Source organism: Rhinolophus ferrumequinum, chromosome 6 (assembly GCF_004115265.2).
Source record: "Rhinolophus ferrumequinum isolate MPI-CBG mRhiFer1 chromosome 6, mRhiFer1_v1.p, whole genome shotgun sequence".
Lineage (NCBI taxonomy): Eukaryota > Metazoa > Chordata > Mammalia > Chiroptera > Rhinolophidae > Rhinolophus > Rhinolophus ferrumequinum.
This window is the reverse complement of record NC_046289.1, coordinates 25,293,276-25,314,046: the sequence shown is the minus strand read 5'-3', so window position 1 is coordinate 25,314,046 and position 20,771 is coordinate 25,293,276. Positions and strand designations below refer to the sequence as shown.

Sequence of the window (20,771 nt, the reverse complement as noted above, 5' to 3'; positions counted from 1 at the left end):
TAGTAATTGCTGCTGTGGTTCTCCATTTCCTACAGGATGACAAGCACACATACAAGCCGCTTCCAACTGCAGCCCCTGTCTACATTTCTACCATTCTTCCCATGCTACGCCCAACTACTAACAATTGTCTGACGTGCCATGCTATAGCATACCTCCCTACCTCTGTACCTGGGAAGCCCTCTCCCCTCCCAGGAAATTCCTCCTCATTCTTCCAGGGCTACCTTGAACGTCACCTCCTCAGTGAAGCCTTTGCACATCCCCTAACGCAGTGGTTCTCAAGCTTTAGTGGCACCAGAATGCCTTGGAGGGCTTCTTAAAACATATCCTGCTGGTGTCCCCCCGACCCCCAGCCCTGAGTCTCTGTTTCAGGTCTAGTGGAGCCGAGAACCTGCATTTCCTATAAGTTCCCAGGCGAAGTGGATGCTACATGTAGAGCACCACTGCCCTACGGAGGAGAAAGCATCTGTGCCCTTCAAGCCCCCTGCTCCTTCGCCATCCTGCACACACCCTGGTACACACTCCCACTCAGACTGTGAGCTCCTCAAGGACAGGGACCGAGGCCGCACTCAGTGCATGGTACTGAACCGAGGATGGATGGATGGATGGATGGATGGACGGACAGATGAACGGATTAGACTGAATTCATTTACACAGCTTTTCCATGCAGGTCCAGGACCTCACGAATGCCCACATCCACCCCACTCCACCCCGTCCCAAAAATACCTTGAAAACATCATCTGTAATTGATTCCCACTGTACAGAGAAGGTAAAAAGAAATTCAAGAACAGTTTTGACATTGTGAGCCTGTGTCAAAGGAGTCTTGAATTATAATCTAGTGCTCTTTCTGCTACCCTGGTCCCACTGGGGCTGTTTATCAAGGTGGCATTTAAGGAGTCACAACAGAATGCTTCTGAGTGGTACCTCTTCGCCCCCCGAGTCCTAACCTCCCCGGGTGTCTCACACACACACACACACACACACACACACACACGGAGATATTTCGTTTATAGAAAGTAGATAAAGGTGGTAAGAGAAACGGAGGGAGGAAGAAGCAGCCAGCCTCACAGAGGGAGGGAAGGGGAGCAGCTCAGGTAGGGAAGACCCCATCAGAAAAGTACTAGCTCCCAAGGGGTAGCATTTGAGCTCCCCGGGATGCCTGTGGCTGAGGCAGATAGGCAAGGGCACAAAGGAAAGGGGATAAGCCTACAGAAGGACAAGGAACGTACGCACAGGAGAAAATGAGAAACTAGGGGAGGAACAAAGGCCAGAGAACATCAGCTGGGGGAGGGAGGCAGGAGGAATGGCAGGCAGTTGCTGAGCTGGCGGCGCGGGGCAGTCTGGGGCTGGGAAGGTCAAGGCCGGCTCCAGTGCTGCACTCGGCCCTTCAGCAGCAGCAGGCGCAGGCATGAGCAATGGGCTTCACTGGAGACACAGCTGGGGAGGATGCTGCAAGGGACAGCAGGAGGACCAAAGTCAAAAGGTCTCTATGCTGCAGGTGGTGCCAACGCAGCTGCCCGTGGCCCGGAAAACTCCTGAGTCTGGAGGGCGATTTTGCCGATAGGCCTGTGCTCACAAGCAGCGTGGGTCACGCTGCAGCTCGCTCAAGAGGGAAAAGTCAGCATTCCCACTCCACTGACGCCCAGACCGTTTCCCGAGGGAACTGCAGATTAGCCTCGTGGATTAAGCTCCCCTGCTTCCCGTCCCCATTCCAGAAGCCCTGCCAAGGGAGGATCACAAAGCTGAGACCTCAGGATGCTACAGAGCTGTCACATTCAATTCACCGCACAGCCCCAGTGGCATTTAGGGGCAGGATGGATGGGAGCCCACCCCCACCCCAAACAATGGGAGCAGCTAATGACTGGGTATGAATGATGCTGGCAATTAGTGCTCACGAGAAAATGGTTGGGGGCTGCTCACCACGGGAATGTGGGAGAGGACAGCACACATTCACAGCGGCAAGCAGATGGGTGGCGTGTGTGGTGCAGAGAATCTGGGAAGAGTTGCTATCTCTCGGATTTGTCCAGAGAAACTGGGGAAGAGGGAGAGGATGGCTTCTGTGGACGCTGAAGACCTTTGTGCTGCACCCTGCCCACTAAGAAAATGGGGTTAATCACAGAGGGGTGCTGTGAGGAGATGTCATTAAAAAGGTGTGTGTGAGGGTTCCGGAACCTTCCTTATGGGAGGAGGCCCCGGAGGAACCCAAGTACAGTTATTCTTTTCTATGCAGTTTAAAACCCTTGGGTAGTCAGACAACCCTTTTCGAAGAACCCAATTTCTCATCAGCGGAGTAAAAAGAAGGGGAAAGGGGGAGGCAGCGAGTGTGCTCACTGGCAAACCAACCCACAGAGGGAGGAGAACAAGCAGCAGGATAAGACTTCTTAGGAAGATGTCTCCATCTAAGAGGAGGAAAGACACAGCTTCTTGCCAAGCAAAGCTGTGTGGCCTCATGCTGAGGACATGAGGACGCAGGAGACACTGAGCCATGAGTGTGTGAGAAGCTCCTGAGGGACAGAGACAATGTGTGAGCGCCCAACCTGTGGGAGGGGGAACTACAGGAAGAGCTAAGGCGGAGACGGCGTTGATCCACGTGGGCCTGCAGTTCTCCTGAGGGACCACATGGAGCCTTCCTCTGCGGTTGCCACCACCACGCACATACGTGAAAGAGAGACAGCAAAAGAAAAGCATTCCAAACCCTACAGTGTGAGTAGAGCACCTACACACAGAACAAAATGGCCTGACATGTGAGAAGACATGTCAAGGAGATAAGCCAGCACTGGAGGGGTGACAAAAAATACCAAGCGAATAAATGCTTCAGAGAGAGCAATAGTTAACAAATACTTTCCAGATAGCAACCCAAATCAAAGGAGGTCACTCTCCATCTCCTCCACGTAGGAGACAATAACTATGGAGTGGTATTGGATCACTTAGATCAGAGAAGGGATAGCAGAGAGACAGGGAAATGCAAATATTTTCCTTTCTGAAAGACAAGGGTGGCTGGACCAAGGAAGCTTCTCCCCAGAGAGAAGACAAGAGACCTCAGCAGCCTCGTAGCTACTTGGGAGCTGGTGAGGGGAAGGTGGGCAAAGCTGTCGACCCTCCTACCCTGCTTTTCTGTCCAGGTGACAACAGTGGGTAAGAACACAAGTATCTGACACACAAAAGGCCTGGACTCTGAAAGTGAGTAAGAATTATAAAAGGTGTTATGGACTGAATTATGTCATCCCCCCTCGCTGCCCCCAAAATCATGTGTTGAAGTCCTAACCCCCAGTACCTCAGAATATGACTATATTTGGAGATAAGGACTTTAAAGAGGTGATTAAAGGGGAAGAGTTACAATGAAACTGTTAGGATGGGCCCTGATGCAATCTGACTGGTGTCTTTGTAAGAACAGGAAATTTGGACATACAGAGACAGCAGGGTGCACGTGCATAAAGGGACAGTCATGTGAAGAGGAGGAAAGCGGGCGGCCATCCACAGGCCTTGGAGGGGGCCTCAGAAGAATCCAACCCAGCTGGCACACTGATCTGGGACTTCCAGCCTCCAGAGCTGTGATACAATAAACTTCTGTCCTTTAAGCCACCTACTCTCCTTTATGTTGTTACGGCAGCCTGAGCAGAGTAATACAGCGCAGGCAACGTGACAAGGGGAAAGTCGGGTGGGGTTAGGCAAAAACCCACCCTAATCCAAAGGAAGGTCTTGGCCAAGGTGTGTTAATTAGTTCATATATTTGGTGAACACAGCCAATCAACATCAGATGACTGAGCTGATTGGCTGGAATGCACAGGAGTCACCATCAAAGCCTAGGGTCTGTAATATTTTTAAAGGTCTGATCCCTTCAATTACATTGTTCACTTCAAGAACACCTACCACCAAAGCTTGTGAACAAAATAGAAAACACACAGCATGTCCACAATTGCTGCTTACCTAATGATCTGAGAATGCCCTACATCTTGAAGCAAGTCCTGAAGTTTCCATCATCCCACCCCGTTTTGAGTTTACGGTAGGTCCAGAAACCACAGGGAATGTTACAGAGGAAGTCAAGGGGTGAATGCTAAGCCTTTTTTAACGACTCCCTAATTCATAACTGGAAGTTGAGGAAGAAAAGAGAGAATAGAAATGGAAAAACAAATCTTCAGGATCATGTTGCGTCTTCGAGCCAAGCATCCCAAATAGCAAACGCACCCAGGTCACATTTGCTGACCGAGTGCTCAAGCAAAGAGCATGGAGGCTCTTGGGCAGGAGAGCCCTGTATCAAAATTGTAAGGCTCCCCTAAAGCCAAGACAATCAATCAAGAATGTTCTGCATCTCTTGGGGGCATTCCAAGGAGACATTTGGAATGTCTGTGTGAATGGACACATCCACGTGAATGGAGCCTCCACCGGTCAGCAGTTGTGAATGGATCCTCTGGAGCTGAGAGAAAGACGAGCAGGTCTGGCATTTGACAATGGCCAAGGGAGGACGTTTCCCTTCTGCCTTAACACTCACCTTCCTTCCTGAGAGCAGAGCTCAGTGAGCCACCCCTGCCCAGCTCACTCTAAGCCTGGGGCTCAGATGAGCCCAGGGGCAGCTGGGGCTGGGTTGAAGAAGCCAGCGCACCCCAGGACATTGAGACCAATCAACGGTCACCACCAGAAGATGCCACAGGTGATAAAAGGCCCTGCCCACCCACTTCATCACTGTCCCCACCCAGGTGGGAACTCACGTCTGTGATTTTCGTTTCTGTGGTTGGGTGGGGACCGGGTCTCCTGGTCTTGGGCTTCATCCCCCTCCTCACTGGCCAGGTGAGTGTGAGCGTAGTGGTAGCTGAGTCCTGGCCGGTTCTTGTAGCGCTTGCCGCAAACTAGGGAGAAGAGGAAAGAAAAGGAAAACGCAAATGTCAGCAACCTCTGCAGCCACTGCCATCATTCTCCTAGGTAATGACTCCCATCCGTCCACCCCAGAGCTGGGTTTCCGTTAAAAACTGTTTCCCAGTCCCAACATCCCTTACCCCTGGACGGAATCAACCCCACTATTACCACATGGGTCGAGGTGGTAGAAAAGCCATAAAAGTAGAGGATGGAAGTTGTGTCAGGGCTCCATCATTTCCTAGCTGTGAGACCCTACGCAAGTCACTTACCCTCTCTGTGCCTCAGTCTCTTCAGAGGGAAAATGGGAATAATAGTAGTACTTACCTCATTGGGTAGTAGTGATGAGTTAATCTCTAAGCAAAGCATTAAACAGTGCCGGGCACATGATAAGGATGACGACTATTTTAATTTTGAAGTTTGGACTGGGAGACTATCCAGTCCAAAACCCCGTGGCACAGATGAGGCAAGTGAGGCCCAGCAAGGCAAAGTGAGCTGCCTGGGAACACACAGCTAGTTGTGGCAGAGCCACTGGAACCCAGGTCTCCTAGAAGCCTGTGCAGTGCTTCTTCCACCATCCTGAGGTTGACTCTATGAAGTAGAGAAACTTGACATGGATAATAGTTTTGAGGTATCTCTCAGTGGTTTGGGGTCAGAAAAACATGTTCCACCCCCTTCCACCATGGAAACCCTGAGGCCAAGCCATCCTTGGTAGATGTGGCAACCAAGAGCCCGAGGCCCTGGCAGCCTAGTACCCAGTGTCTCTGAAACGGACACTGTGAGACAAGGGCAAAAAGCAACATAAAGTATGGCCAAGGAGACAGGGCAGTTCCTTGGGTTGGCTGCTCGGTACCTGAGAAGCAGAAGTCTAGCTAAATGGCTTCAGACCAGTCCACCGTCCCCAACCTCCCCTGACAGTATCTCAGCCCCTGGAGAAGTGGCACTGCTGGCAGCAGAAGCCTCCAGGGTCTTCCAGTAAAACTCCTATGCCAACCCTCTCCTCCTGCTCCTGCCTTTCCCCAGCTGATCTGCTGGAACATCTGAGGTTACAAGCTTTAACACACTCTCTTTTCACATGACTGGGTTATAGTGAGCATAAATATCTCCTAAGGTACAAAGAACACTGACTTCATGGTGAGACCCGGGTTCAAATCCTAGTCCCAGGTGCCAAAGGTAACTGGCTACGTGAACTCCATAGTATAGGGAAGAGCTATTTTCCAGAAATCGTGCCCAACGTCTTTATTATTTCTGGTCAAGTCTCTTTTCTTACTAGATTCTTTTTAGGTATTACAACCATTGGCAAAAATAATCATCCCTTCTTTCTCAAATTTATACAAATTAATTTATCTTCTTAGCTTAATTTGTAAGAATCACCAGGGCGATATTTTTAAAATAGCAAAAGCAAGATTTTCCTGTTTTAATGAGGTTGGATTTAGTGTTTCATTCATTAGAATGAATCATGTGGCTAATTTTTAGTCTTTATCAAATTTAAGTAGTTCCTCTTATTCCTGTTTTACGATTTTATCACAGAATTTTATTGGCTGCCTGTTCAGCATCTACTAATATATGACTCTTCTTTAGTTTGTTGATAGTGAATTATGCTGATTTCCTAATGTTTCCCTATTATTGAGCCATTCTTGATTCCTAGAATGCACTCCCTTTGGTCAGAGTGTATTATCCATTTGACACACTGCTGTATTCTATTCGCTAATACTGCATTTTGCAACTATACTCAGACCTGAGACAGATCTATAATTTTTGACCTATCTTTTATCACATTTCGATTTTATGGTTATGTTGGCTTCCAAAAATGAGTTGAGTTTTGCTGTGTGAAATTGGACAAGACACATAATCTCTCTGTGCCTTTTTTCTTATCTGAAAATGATGATAGCACTATTTACCTTGAAGGATAGTTAAAGGGGTTACAAATAATATTTGTAAGCTATCTCACTCAGTACCCAACACATAAAAGATGCTTAATAACCAGTAGTGAGGGGCAAGGGGGTTCAGCTTGGTCTGCCATGCCTTTACTATTCTGAAAGAGGACTTACTACAGAATCTGGCATTTGGCTGGACTTTCATAATACGATGAGAGTCTGAAATTCAAGCTGATGACCTAGTGACTATAAATTCAAGTCCTACAACTGGCTACTGACATTCTCTCTCTCTCTCTCTCTGTCCCTCCATCCCCCCTCCTTTCCTCTGTTGTAAATATTGCAAAAAACATTAAATGGTACTACACATCTCAATACCATTTGACTCAGGAAGTGAAACCTAAAGAGGCCCCTGAGGCACACTCTGGGCCTGCTTGTGGCTTTCTCTATTTAACCTTTTAAATGATATGAGGTCAATAAACAGCAAATTATGGGATCATTATATATGACCCCATTTCATCACCAAGTATACACTTGGTAAGGAATAAGTGCTTATTAAAAATAAGACTGATAACAGCAGCATTTATGTGAGGACGCCTCAGCTGCCTCTGCAGATTCCTCACCATCCTCTCCACCACAGCAGTTCACGGGTGCCATTTTGTTAAGTCGTTCACCACTGTCTTCCTCAATCACAGGATTTTAATAGCGATCGGGTCCAACCATCAAACTGTTCTATTCCTACGAATACTCTAGACGCCTGTCCTAGGACAACTCCACTGATGCGGAACTCACCACCCATCCAAATAGACATTTCTTCTTTGGACCCCTTGAACTAGTTATGTCTGCACTAGGGGACCTCTCTTAGGACACTTTCACATCGATTTCATCTTGACAGCAACAAGTCCACCTCAGATGTTGCCATACGCAGACTATGCATTCAAAACATATTCATTGACTGGCTGATGAATGAACACAGAAACACTTTGTGGAAAAGCCTGGAGACGGGGGAGGAGGTAAATACATAGAATCGGATCTGTCTATCCACGATAATCTCATACTAATAGTCCTTGAAACCTACAAAACCAAACTCAAGCAGAAAAGCTTCCCATCTCTCCTTGCCCAACACCATAGAGGGTAATTATTTTTAGAGTAAAGCCTTTTGATAGAAGAGAGATTCTCAAAGAGTGGTCCCCAGACCAGCACCATCAGCATCACCTGGGAACGTGTAAGAGATGCAAATTCTTGGGCTCCATCCCAGACCTACTGAATCAGAAAGTCTGGGGCGGAGCCCGGCAATCTGTGTTTTAACAAGCCCTCCAGGTGATTCCGATACATGCAAGTTTAAAAAACACTGTGCTAGAAGACTGATGTATTTGGGCTGGACTCTGCCCGCCTTGCGTGCACCTGCCCTTTTGGATGGATGGCGGTGGCAGGCAAGGGCAGTGAGAAGCAGTCTGGAGACCTGTGTCCAGCTCTGAGAAGAAACAAAGCCAGGCATCCCATAGAAGCGCTGGAAGCCACATGCCTTTACCGTGGTCCCTGTACGAAGAGCTCACTGGACGGAACTTCGTTCCCCCACCTGCTTACATATACCGTCATTCCTTCATCACCAGGTCTTCAAGAAAACACTGACTAACTACCTAGTATGTGCCCAGCCTGTGGCACCAGAAGAAGAAAGATACATGAGCCCTGTTCCCCTCCCACCAGGGGTTCACAGTCTAGCAGAGGAAGAGTACATGTCAACAAGCAGGAAGGTGGGATAAATGCGCCAGTGTGAGCATGTGCCCTGCACAAAGGGCCAGCACATGGGCTTGAGGTGTGGGGCGGCTTCCTGGAGGAGGTGGGATGAGCTGTGTGTGGCTTGTGAGACGAGCAGGACAGCACCAGGCAGACGAAAGCACACATTCCGCCCAGCACCTTTGGGGAACCACAGGAAATTCAGTAGAGCTGGTGTGAAGGAGGCGTGGGGCTGGGCGTGAGGAGGACTACCAAGAGAGGAAGCTGGGCAGGACTTTATGTTGACAATGGGGAGTCAGGGAAGGATTGTACCCTGAGGACCAACTTAATCCGATATACACGTTAGAAACCCCACTTCAGACTATAGTGCACAGGATGGATTTGACAGTGGCAAGAGGCTACGTTTCCATGTGTGAAACCGTGAGCACTTTGAGGATGGGAGAGGAGTTAGAGAGAATGTGGCAGAAAGCAGTCAGTATAAGCAGCACAGAGATGCCTAGAAAGACCAGCACAGCCTTCCGTGCCATGCACCACCCAGCCGGTTCCCCTCCCCAGCCTCATCTGATGCCACACTTGACCTCCTTCTTGGCCTTCCAGCACACTGGCCTTTTCATTTCTTAAGCATTTTTCTTTCCACCACAGAGCCTTTGCACAAGCTCTTCCCTCTGCCTAGAATGTCTCCCAGCCCCAATTTGCCTGATTAATGTTTCATCATCCTTTAGAATTTGGTTCAAATGTCCTTTCCCAGGAAAGTCTTTTCCATCAAAATCAGGACCCTGGTTGTTACCTTCTGAGGACTAATCATGTATCAGCATGTCTCCCACCGGCAGGAAGCATGACAGGCCCTGTGTGTTTGCACACGGTTGCATCCCCAGTGACCAGCACAGGGTCTGACTTGTGGCCAGCACTCTGTGTCAGCTAAAGAAGAAACAAAAACACCCAGGCTTCTGACTTGGGCAACTGAGCAAACGGATGCAGGAAGCGAATGAGTTCAGTCTGGGGTTGGCTTACACACCTGGAGCTTGGGAAAGAGATGTGCATTTTGGAGTTGGCTGGGTGGCAATGGAAGTGATGGATACGGAGAAAAGGAGAGATTATGGACAGAGAGAAGAAAGGTGTGGACATAGGATAGAATTCAGAAAATACCAGTGTCCTAAGAGTCGGTGGAAAAAGAAAAACTGATTTTTAAAAAGTTTGTTAAGAAAGGCTCACACAGGAATGAGGAACATAAGCAAACGGAGTAGGATTTCCAGGTGACGGTACCACCGGTCCTGGCCACTGCTCACAGCTACTGAGTGTGTGCCACGTGCCAGGCCTGTGCTAGAGCGTCAAGTAAATGTACTCACACACCCACACCTCCATCCTACAGAGGAGCAGAGGCGGGCACACAGGCGGAGCCAGGACAATGTCCGATGCCTAAGAAGGGTCAAGAAATATGGGGATTCGGAAGGGACCACTGGATTTGGCAAAGAGGAGGTCACCTTAGTGAGAAGGGAATCTGCAGCCTCGTGGAGGACGAGGCGAGGCTGCAGGAGGCTAGGGTACGCCTGGAAATGAGGAAGTAGCTAGCGATGGCGCCCACGGATTGTTCCTTCCAGCGTGGCTGTGGAAGGAGGGAAAGAGTGAGGCTGGTGGGCGAATGGGCTGTGGGGACGGGGAGCCTGAGGGGTGCTTGTTGAGCAGGCTCATAGGCGGAAGAAAAGGAGGCAGGAGGCGGGGTGGGAGGGGAGTAGGGAGGAAGCAGAGGGGATTCGAAAGGCAGGGTTCGGAGGGATTGGAGATAACGAAGCAGGATTCCTGACCCCAAAATGAAGCTGCTGACCCAAGTCCCAGTTCTTCAAATGACTTCATCCTAAGGACAAGAGATTTCTAAGATTTATTTGGTTGAACTGCATCTTGATCTGACTGTTATGTTTAGATGAAAAGAAATGCTTCGGAAATCCTACTTTGACTGTCTTAGAAGAGAAGGAAAATCAGTCCTGCTTCACCTTCTGTATTTCATTCTGTCTCTCCAACACGCTGAACACGTATGGACCAGCTTCGCAGACGTGTGACCTGTGCATTCAGACAGGGTCCCGGGCTAGAAGGGGCCCATACTTGGTTTAAGGCTTTGCTGTTGCCATCTTGAAATTCTTAATGCTTATTGAACAAAGGGCCCCTCATTTTCATTTTGCGCTGGGCCCCATAAATTATGCAGCCAGCCCTGGAAACCAGTTGGGGAGAGAGGTGGAGATCTTGGACTGAGTTATTCCAAACAGCCAGCCTGGTAGCATAATTGCTGCCACAGTGAACGCAGGACCCAATCCGTCTTGAGTCCCCTCTGAGGTAACCTTGGAAATCTGGCCAGAGTGGTTAGCCACTCAGCGGTGATCATTTCAGTGCCATCGACTGCGCTGGCCCTTCTTCTGGGTTGGCCCTGCCTTCAGAGGCAGGATCTATAGTGGGTCCGTGGGTGGGAGGGATCTGAACTGCCTGGCTTCAAATTCCGACACTGCCGCCGACTGACTGCTAAATCTCTCTCTGCTTCAGCAGCCTCTCTGGGAAACGGGGATGATCGTGACAGCACACCTACCTCACAGTTGTGAGGGTTATGTGAGAGAATACATTTCAAACAGTGCCTGGCTCATAGTAAGTCTCAGCTATTCTCAGCTGTTATTACGTATCATACTGCCATTAAAGTGGATCAGCAAAGGAAATAAACCCAAAAGGGGAGGGGGAAAACTAGTCCTTTCTCCTCTGAAGTCTGGGGTGATGGAGTAGCAAGAAAAAGAGGGTGGGGAAAATACATTCTGAAAATAAAGTAGTAGAACCATCTGCTATCCTTTTATCATGTCAGCAATCTCACTCTGGAATTATCTGTCGTGCAGAATCAGACTGAGCCCCAAGACTGCTGAAGCATTCAGAGGGCTGTGCCCCCATCCTCCCACTCCAGTATCCTTCCCCAGGGCAAGCTCCTTTGTGTCATGCACCTCTGAAGCCATCACCCCTGGGACCAGTCAACCCTGCCTGTGCACAGCCTAAGGTCCTTCTTTTCACCTTGGCAAGCATGCACCTGGATTTTGTGTTCCTGGCACGGAGCGCATGGAGAGGAATGGCTGTGACAATAAGGAAGGTCCAGCTTGCCTTCCTCTCTCTCCTTCCCCCTGGGGCGGATCCATCTGTCAAGCTGCAGAAATAGTACTTGCCCACTTCCCCATCCAGAGCTGGATTCTCCAGGCAGGACCTCCTGACTGGAGTTATGAATACCTTCAGTGTTGCCTCGGAATATTTACAGCACGCCCCCCCCCATACACACACACTCCGACCCTACTCAACTCACTCCTTGTCTTGGAAAGGAGGGAGGAGGGGGCAGAGAGAGGAGGGGGAGGAGGAGAAAGAAGAAGAGGAGGAGGTGTGAGGGAGGAGGGAGAAAAGGAGAGGAAGAGGAGGAGTGAGAGGAGAGGGGGGAGGGAGAACCGGGGGCAGTTTGTGTGAACAAAGCCGGCTGCAGCAGACAGCAGAAGCCTTCCTGCCGGGGAGAAGCGGCCGCCTTCCCCACTGATAACTTAATGACTCTGGCACATTTTCATCAGCCCAACTTGGAGCACGCTGTGGGTATCTGAGCCAGTGGTTTCTGAGAGACTGAAAGTAGCGACTGATAGCAATTACGGGATGAGCGTTCAAGAGACAAAGGCTGGGCCTTGGGAGTCACCAGGACGCATCTCATTCCCAGCTCTGCCCTGTGACACTTACATACAACCCTGAGGAGGCCACTTCACTCTCTCTGCAGCTTGACTTCCTCATCTGTAAAAATCAACCAGCAATGCCTGTCATGTGCCGGTGCCTCCAAAGCACCACACTTACAGACCATCAGGCAAGCACACATTCTTACACTGAATCTCACAACAGCTCACAAGGTAAAGATGATCGTCCCATTTTACAGATGAGGACACTGAGGCTGAGGGAGTTGAAGCAACCTGCTAAATGGCAATGTCAGGACTGGAACTCAGGTCTGCCTGACTCTGAAGCACACAACAGCTAGTCATTCTCTATTTGCCACCACGCCCACCCCAGTGCCTGGGGCCGACCTCTACGGCCTATTGCCGTCTGCTTCTGGTGGAGTCTGGCCTGTGGGAGGCACCAGCAGTAGAATGGAGGGTGAGTAGAGGGAAGTTGAGGATTTCTGCCCTGCCCATCCCTGCTTGGGCAGCATGCTGGTGCAAGGGCTATGCCCGCCTCCACAGCTCCAGCCCTCTTTGGATGCCATGTGTCTTTCCTGCTTCTTGGGGCTCAGGATGGGGAGGGGTCCCCGTCCCTTGTCAGTACCTTTATCTTGCCCACACCTCCACAATCATTCCATCATCAAATTCTCTTCCATTCAGGCTTTCTAAGTGGAACCCTATGTGCTGCTGGGGCCAGGACAGAAAATAATGGGAGGCCATTTTAACAGGAGAATCACACCCTACCAGACTGGTTCATAGACTTTTGGGGCTCCCCAAACCTTCCATACAACCCTGTCTTCTCTCTGCAGAACCACCGAGGGGATGAAGGAATACCTGTACCCCTAATTCCAAGCGGTAGGAGCCCCAAGTGACTCAGCTCGGGACAAAACCCAGCAGCAGCTCAGACTTGTGTACTCAGGGTGGGGTGTTAATCCCTAAGACTGTTTGAAATGCCCAGGCTTTTCTCAAAAGCCAGCGATGGCTCCAGCAAGTTTAAGAGATTAAAGTGGTGGCTTCAAGACTGGTCTAGTTCCTACACTATCTAGGCACCAAGGAGCTCCTCCCGGGCAAATCCAGGTGGGCTTCCCCTCCCCCACCCTCAAGCCCAGAGGCCAGCGGGCGTGGGTGGCCCACTGCAGAACTGGGGTCTGGCCACGGCTCTGACACTAACACCCTTGGACAAACCCCATACCTTCTTGGCCTTGGTTTCAACACCTGTAGACTATGGCGGTTGGATCAGGTGATCTCTGTCTTTCATTCTAGCGTTTCACAACTCTTGGTGCTCTGGGTCCTCTGAGGTCTGTGCACATCCTGAAGCAATTATTCCCTCAACTGTGACAAAAAAGTCATGTATGCTCCCGGCCATAGGACCCATCCAGGTGCTGCCTACATCCCTCTCCCCACCCCCCAAGCCAGGTCTGCAGCTGCTTTCCTTTACTTTTTCCAGGTCACTTCATGCTTATTTTAAACAGAATTCTTCTGGATAGAAACACAGGGGGCTGAAGAAGGGGTGGTGTGTAATATCCTGATTTTTCAAAGCCACATTCCTCAGGGCCTGGCACTGACCCATGTATTAGGAGTGAGCCCAGAGGCAGGATCTATGAAACACCAGTGACCCGAAAGTCCTGTGTCTCCATCAAAGGAGAGCATTCACTTGTTTTAGGAATATGTATACTACATGCAAATGTGACTCCCTGGTTAAAAAAGGAAAAACAGATATAAGTTATAAGCCTTTCATTTCAAAATACTATATAACCTAATTCTGATTCTAGGCAGAGAAATGCAGAAACTCCCAAAACTGAAGCATTAAATGTGTTGGTGGGAATCTTTCCTGCCCTGTTGGGGAGCAGTAACGGACTTCTGGTCAGACTTCCGGTCAGTCTGGGGTCTGCCTTCCTGTGTCAGCTGATTAATTGGCTTTGTGACCTTGGGCAAGTGACTTGATCTCTCTAACCTCAGTTTCCTTGTCTGTAAAATGGGGATAATAATACGCCGTACATCACCTGAGTGTTCTGAGAACTTAGTGCGTCCATCCTGCAAAGTGCTTCGCACAGTGCCTGGCACACAACAAATGTTCAATAAACATTAGCTATTTTTGATCATTCATTTCACTTTATCAGAGTGTTTCCCTGGTCCCTGACAATTCCAGCAGCCAGTGCACAAAACACAACTGGGGGCCCCACTTCGGTGTGAAATAAGTACCCTTTCTTAACTTGGTACAATGAAAACAAATTCTTACTGAGCGCATCTATGAACCAGGCAGTGAGCTGCTTTTACACACAGTCTCATTTAACCCTCCCAAAAACCTCTAAAGTTAACCTTATTGTCGGCACTTGAAAGAAGAAACCAAGCCTCAGAAATGTTTTGTGATTTGCCCAAGGACATGACTAGGACGTGACATAGCAAAGATTCAAATTTTACGCTCTGAACCATCTTCTTCTGACCATCATCCCTTGTAGAGACAGCGTCTTTGATTCCTTACGTTATCTAGTGAGTCCTACATTAGCATGACTTCAGTTAGCTTAGAGGGTAAAATATCACTCTTTTTTGTAAGCCTACAATAAAAGCAATTTAAATAATAAACACAATTGTCAGCATTCTGGGGAAGATAAACAGAGAAAAGTGAAAAATCAGCCCCACTGCCACAAGGTATGGCAGTCCCCAAACATTCGGGACTCGGGCCAGTGCACTCTCTCAGAATCCCTGAGGGGCCTGGGTGACACAAACGCTGCCTCAGACATAGAGCTGGCTTTCATTGTGGGTCCGTGTCTCTCACTGACTTACCTGAGAGAGGCCGTCATCCACCTCCCACTTTGGTATAAATCCCTCACTTCTTTGGGGGAACAAATGTCCATTAGCATCTGTTAAACATTTCTGCCGCGCGTCCTACCATTTCTACAAACTCGCATGCCAAAGGCTCACCGCTCCCCACAATTACCTCTTCCTCCTCTAAAACATCCCAGTGAAGCCTCCTCATGTCTCCACAACCCAAGCTCAAAACTTCAAGAGTCGTCATCGTTGCCACCTCCTTCTTCTGTCTTGCATCCCACATCCTATCTGTCCTCTGCCAGGTTCTGCAGACTTTTCATGTCTTTTCTTATTTGCCCCGTCCACTTTGTTCCTGCTGTCACCACCATCCAGACTTCATGTCTTCTCCTAACTGACTGGTAAAGGCTCCTCCCAGCCATCAGGCTTCCAGCTCTCTTCCCTGAACACCTAATCCTTGGCAGAGATGTCTTGGGGATTGTCAGGGTTCACCATTGACCTTGCAGGCCAACCTCGAAGCAACTGAGCCTGGCACTCGCAGCACCCTTGTCCAACTGTGTCTCCCAGTCTCCCTACCCAGACACTCCGCTTGGGTCACTCTCCTGTCCTGACATATGCATCCCACATTCGTCAACGTTTTGGGAGCAACCACTGTGCTCTGCGAGGGCTGGGATGCAAGTTGAGTATGAAGTGGCCCCTTCCCTCAGAAGGCTCCCAGTCCAGCGAGCAGATGTGAGTGCGGGGTAGCATATGTAATGGCACGTGCCAAGTGCGGCCGATTCCAGAAGAAAGAGGTGAGGGACTGGGGGGTGGGAGGATGGGCAGTCTGCGGGACTGGGATCAAATCCTGGCTCTGCCCCTTATTCACTGTGTAACCTCAGGAGAGTTCATTGAGCCCTCTTCTCCCCAGCTGCCTTATCAGTGGGATGGAGAAGATCATAGCATCTACTATCTCATGGCACGTTTGTGAAGATTAAAGATTGAATATAAATGAAACCCACAGAGCATTCTAGGCCCATAATGTAAGTCAACAAACTTTTGCCACTACTATTATTACCTCTCCCCACACTCCCACACGCCCCCACCCCCACCCCTGGAGACCAAAATCAATTCACTACACACTCACTGAGGACCTGCTTTGCATCCTAGGGAAGCACCCTCTGACACACCAGCCCCCTCCCTCCCTTGATTTCTACAGTGCCCACTGTCCAGTCAATGAAATACTGCCTGGCAGTATGTTACCTCCTCATGTGACACCAGCCTTATCTTTCCAACTATATTGGAGACATAGGAAATAAGGAGAAGACAAAGGTGGGAGACACACGCACGAAGCAGGTACCATGTGCAGATATCTCTACACACATTCTCACACGTAGCTTTCCCACCCAAGTGCTGTCCCCGCTTCACCTGGGAAAACGGAGGCTCCCAGCCCAAATGCTTTTCTTCAAAGTCTCAGATAACAAGCGACACAGCCACAGTTTGACCTCAGCCTTTTCACTCCAAAGCCTGGGCACATTCTTCTTCACTCCGCTCTCTCTGAGCCAGGCGGCATTGACCTTACTGCCTACTTACAGCTCCCCACACCAGGACTTCCAATGAGAGGAACGCTGTGCACCTGGCCCTTTGACCTCGTAATTCTGCTTCTAGGAAATAATAAAAGCAGTATGCAAAGACAAAGCCGCAATATTGTTTTTAATAGCGAACACATTTTAAACTGTCTAAACATCCAACAAGTGGAACATTGAGCAAACTGGGGCATGTCAGTATTTTATAGGTACTTTATAATCTTAAAATGTCATCATAAAAAAGGCTTTATTGACATGGAAAAATGTTCCTCATGTATGTTGAACTGGGGGAGGGGTTAAAATGGTATGTATCTTAGAGTGTGTGTGTGTGTGTAGGTGTGTGCGCGGGGAGAGAGAGAGAGAGAGAGAGAGAAAACCCTAAAATAGTATACAACAAAACAAAATGTAACTTATATCTGAGGAGTAAAATTATGGGTGATTTTTATTTTCCCTCTATGTTTATCTGAAATTTCTGATTTTTCTGCAATGAACATGTAGCGTTTCCATAGAAGAAATTATTTTTTAATAAAAAGAACCTCTACAAATGTTAACACCTACCCGCTATTTGGTCATCCATATCTTAATAGGAATTATTTGCCACAAAGTTCACGTCAACTAACAACTAGCTGAGAATAAGGTTCAGAAAATAACTCAAGAGGGTGTAAGTTACAGCCCAGAAAAGGCAAACCTAGGTTTGGTGGTCAGTGGGCAAGATTCTTGAGAATGCTAGAGGGTGGGGCCGGTGGGAGGGGGAAGGCAGGCAGAGGAGCAAAGGAAATGAGGGCAAGAGAGTATCAAAGAGAAACTTCAGGCTCTCTCCAGCCCTGCCTCTGGCCAGCCCTGCTGGGACATTCTGCAACCTGTGTCCATGACACGGTGACATTTAAATATTTAAACAGACCCAGCTTTGCTATAACAAAAGCACTCGATCTCTAGGGATCAATCCCATGCCACCGGCCCTGTTCCACAAATCAAGTTTCTGGGGCACGGAGCCTTCCTCACCCCTCCCCAGCCCACACCCCAGCAAGGACCTGCAAGATAATAGCTTTGACAACTGAGTGATGAGCACGGTTTCCCTTCAACGACAAGGGCAGCCAGCCTGAAGGCCGCATTATTGGCTTTTCCACTGCAGCTTGAAGCTAAAAGCACATGAGTCTTAGAGAATGTGGGGCCTTAATGCCCTCAGAAAAATGTTTAATAGGACCGCAACAGTCATCTGATTCTCCCTGTGCACTCAGGTATGCGGGAAACCAGAGGAATTTTAAGGAGGTTGTAGTGAAGCAAATTTTCTGCAACTGCCTTGGGTGCAGACTGTCTGCCCCAGATGCTAGTTCACCCATCCCATGGCTCCCCTTGGCCCCAGCATGGCCGAGTTCCCATGCTATCCCACAATCCAACTTCCTGTCTTCTGGGTGAAGAGGCTCCTTGTTAAGCCGCTGCCTGGGAAGAAAGGAGCGCCCTTCACTGACAAGGGGGGAAGGGGAACGGTTTCATTGCCATTGAGTGAGGGTAGAACCAGGACCTTTGCATTTTGCCCCATACCCTTCACCCTCCAGTATGCCACCACCAAGAAGAGCAGGAAGGGACTCCAGACCCCATTCTGACACGGCCCTGACTGGCCAGTTACACTCCCACTGGATTTCTTGGATTTCTAGAACAGACAACACTGAAGAAGTCGTTTTTAGTCATGGGCCATACAATACAAAATCTATGGCTGTGGGGTGAGGGTGGTGGAAAACAAAGTTCTTACTGATGTGGAGATGGAGTTGAGAGGACTCACTCCTGATGGAAGAATACTGGACATGACTCAGGGATGAGTCGCGCTCCGGAGGGCCAATCACTCGTGGCTATTTGCCGTTTGTCACTAATCTACCGTAATGCTCCAGTTTAGGGGAAAGGGGGAGTGATTGTAATAGATTCAAATTTAAAAGGCTCAAAATTATATAATCCATTCCATTCCACTCAATTATAATTACGACCAGACTCCAGCTTGCTAACCTGACACCTAGAAGCCGTCTGCCAACAGCAGACAGGGCACCTGATAAATCAGGTGTGCAGAAAAACCAAACTCCAGGTAAGGGGGCGTATTTAATCTGCACTGCAGTGTGTGTGGAGATATCCTGGGGTAGTTTAGCTCGGAGATGAAAAAAACCAGGATTCCCATCCCAGCTTTAATATTAACCAGCTGTGTGACCTTGGACAAATTCCTTCACCTCTCTGAGCCTCCGTTTTTTCACAGAAAAGTAAGGCCAACTGTCCCTGCCTCTCAAGGTGTGAGGATTTACAGAAACAAGGGATGCAAAATGCTTAGCACAGTGCTGTGCACGCTGTAAGCACCCATTCGCAGGAGTTACCACCGTGATTAGGAAAAACTGGGAACAAAAGATAAGTGTTGGCAAGGATGTGGAGAAACTGGAAACCTTGTACACTGCGGTGGGAATGCAAAATGGTGCAGCTGTTATGGAAAATTGTATGGAGGTTCCTCAAAAAATAAAAACTAGAATTACCATATGATCCAGCAATCCCACTTCTGGGTATTTATCCAAAAGAATTGAAATCAGGATCTCAAAGAGCTATTAGCACTCCCGTGTTCATTGCAGCTCTAATCACAATAGGCAAGATGTGGAAACAATCTAAATGTCCATCAACAGATGAATGGAAGAAGAAAATGAGGTATATACATGCAATGGAATATTATTTGTCCTTTCCAAAGTAGGAACTCCTTCAGTATGCAACAACATGGATAAATCTTGCGAACATTATACTCAGTAAAATAAGCCAGTCACGGAAAAAAAAAAAATACTGCCTGATTCACAATTATGAGATGTCTAAAAAATGTCAAATTCATAACATTAAAGACTGGAATGGGCATAAAGGTCACATCAAGCAAGTTGAATGAACTCTAGAGATCTGCCACACAACATTGCACCAATAGGCAACAGTACATATGGTCCACTTAAACATTTGTTAAGAGGGTAGGTCTCATGTTAAATGTTCTTTCCACGATAAAGTTAAAATTAATTTAAAGAAAAAACTGGGAAGAAAAAAAGAACTTCATAAATCACTTCCACTGTGCCCAGCAAAAGGGCAAATTGTGTGCTTTGCTCCTCCCTAAAAGGCTAAGGCGTAGAGACAAATGTTGCCTCTCTCTCCCCCTGAACTTTACCCCACCCCTACCATCTTCTTTCCTATGGTGCTCCTTGAATAAAGAAAATGCAAAAGCAGGTCTCTCATCAGGAGTCTGCCCCAATGATGCTAACAGAAAATTCAGGCTTGGGAGCAATTAGGAAGAGAAGAGGCAAACTCTTGAAATGATTTTTAAAACATCCCAGTAGCCCAAACCCAAGGGTTCCTTTCATACGCGTATGTCTATCTCCAGTTATCATCCCACCTATAAAAGGGGACTAATGAGACTATTAGGATTTAAAGCTGTTAAGTAAATTAAAGTCAAGTGCTGGATGGCTGAGTTTTATATGGGACTGCTGAGTTTTACATCAATGATAAAAGAATTGGAAAAGAAAGATTCTAAAGAGACCAACTAAAACCATGATGCAAGCCAGGGGCACTCTGCCTGGAGAATTTCTGGAGACTCTAGAACTTCCAGATGCAAAAAGCAGGGGATTTAAAAAAAAAAAAAAAAAAAAAAAAAAGGCTGGGCATTCACAGGCCAGAAGTCTTCAAATTTGGATGAAATAGACCAGTCATTCTTAAAAGTCAGTATTCATCAGTCTCCCCTCAGGAGCTCCAAAAAATACAGGTTCCTGGGCCTGCTCCCAGTGATTCTGATGCCAGAGGTCTGGTAGGAGGCCCAGGAATCCACATTTTAATAAACATCAAGGTCATCTCTGTGCTGGTGGCCCAGGTCCACACTTTGACAAACACGACAGCCTTTCTCACCAAGTCATATTTAGTTGCTTTGTTTGTGAGTAATGAACACTTTTCCTTCAGCAAGAAATTGAAAGGGAAGAAACTGAACTTTAATCCTTAAGCTTGGTAAACTTTCAGGATACTTAATAGAGACTGGTTACTTGCTGGAAAATGAAGTATTCATCTATACACACACCATGGATTTGGGTAAAAAATAAAGTATGTTCAGATGGTTTAATATTTCCATCTTTAATTGGAAGATGAAATAATTCAATGGCTGAGTGAAAGGCAACAGGCAAACTATCTTATCACCTAAAGTTAACAGCTAAGATAATATTTCAACCACCCATCTTGAAAGGGAAGCTTGGATCAAGAACATAACAGGACAAACTATATTTAGAAATGTATACAAAGAA

At 48.1% G+C, this 20,771-nt stretch overlaps 1 protein-coding gene across 2 annotated transcripts in view; it reads right to left on the bottom strand.

Moving 5' to 3' along the window:
- The window catches only part of DPF3 (double PHD fingers 3), a 247,804-nt gene that overhangs the window by 64,953 nt on the left and 162,080 nt on the right, over positions 1-20,771 (bottom strand). For both annotated transcript variants that reach the window (XR_004423250.1, XM_033108877.1), the window contains exon 7: positions 4,704-4,841. Coding sequence is in view for 1 of the 2 variants with exons in the window: in XM_033108877.1 (XP_032964768.1) it covers positions 4,704-4,841 (138 nt within the window). In the remaining variant the exon portion in view is untranslated. The remainder of the gene's footprint in view (positions 1-4,703; positions 4,842-20,771) is intronic.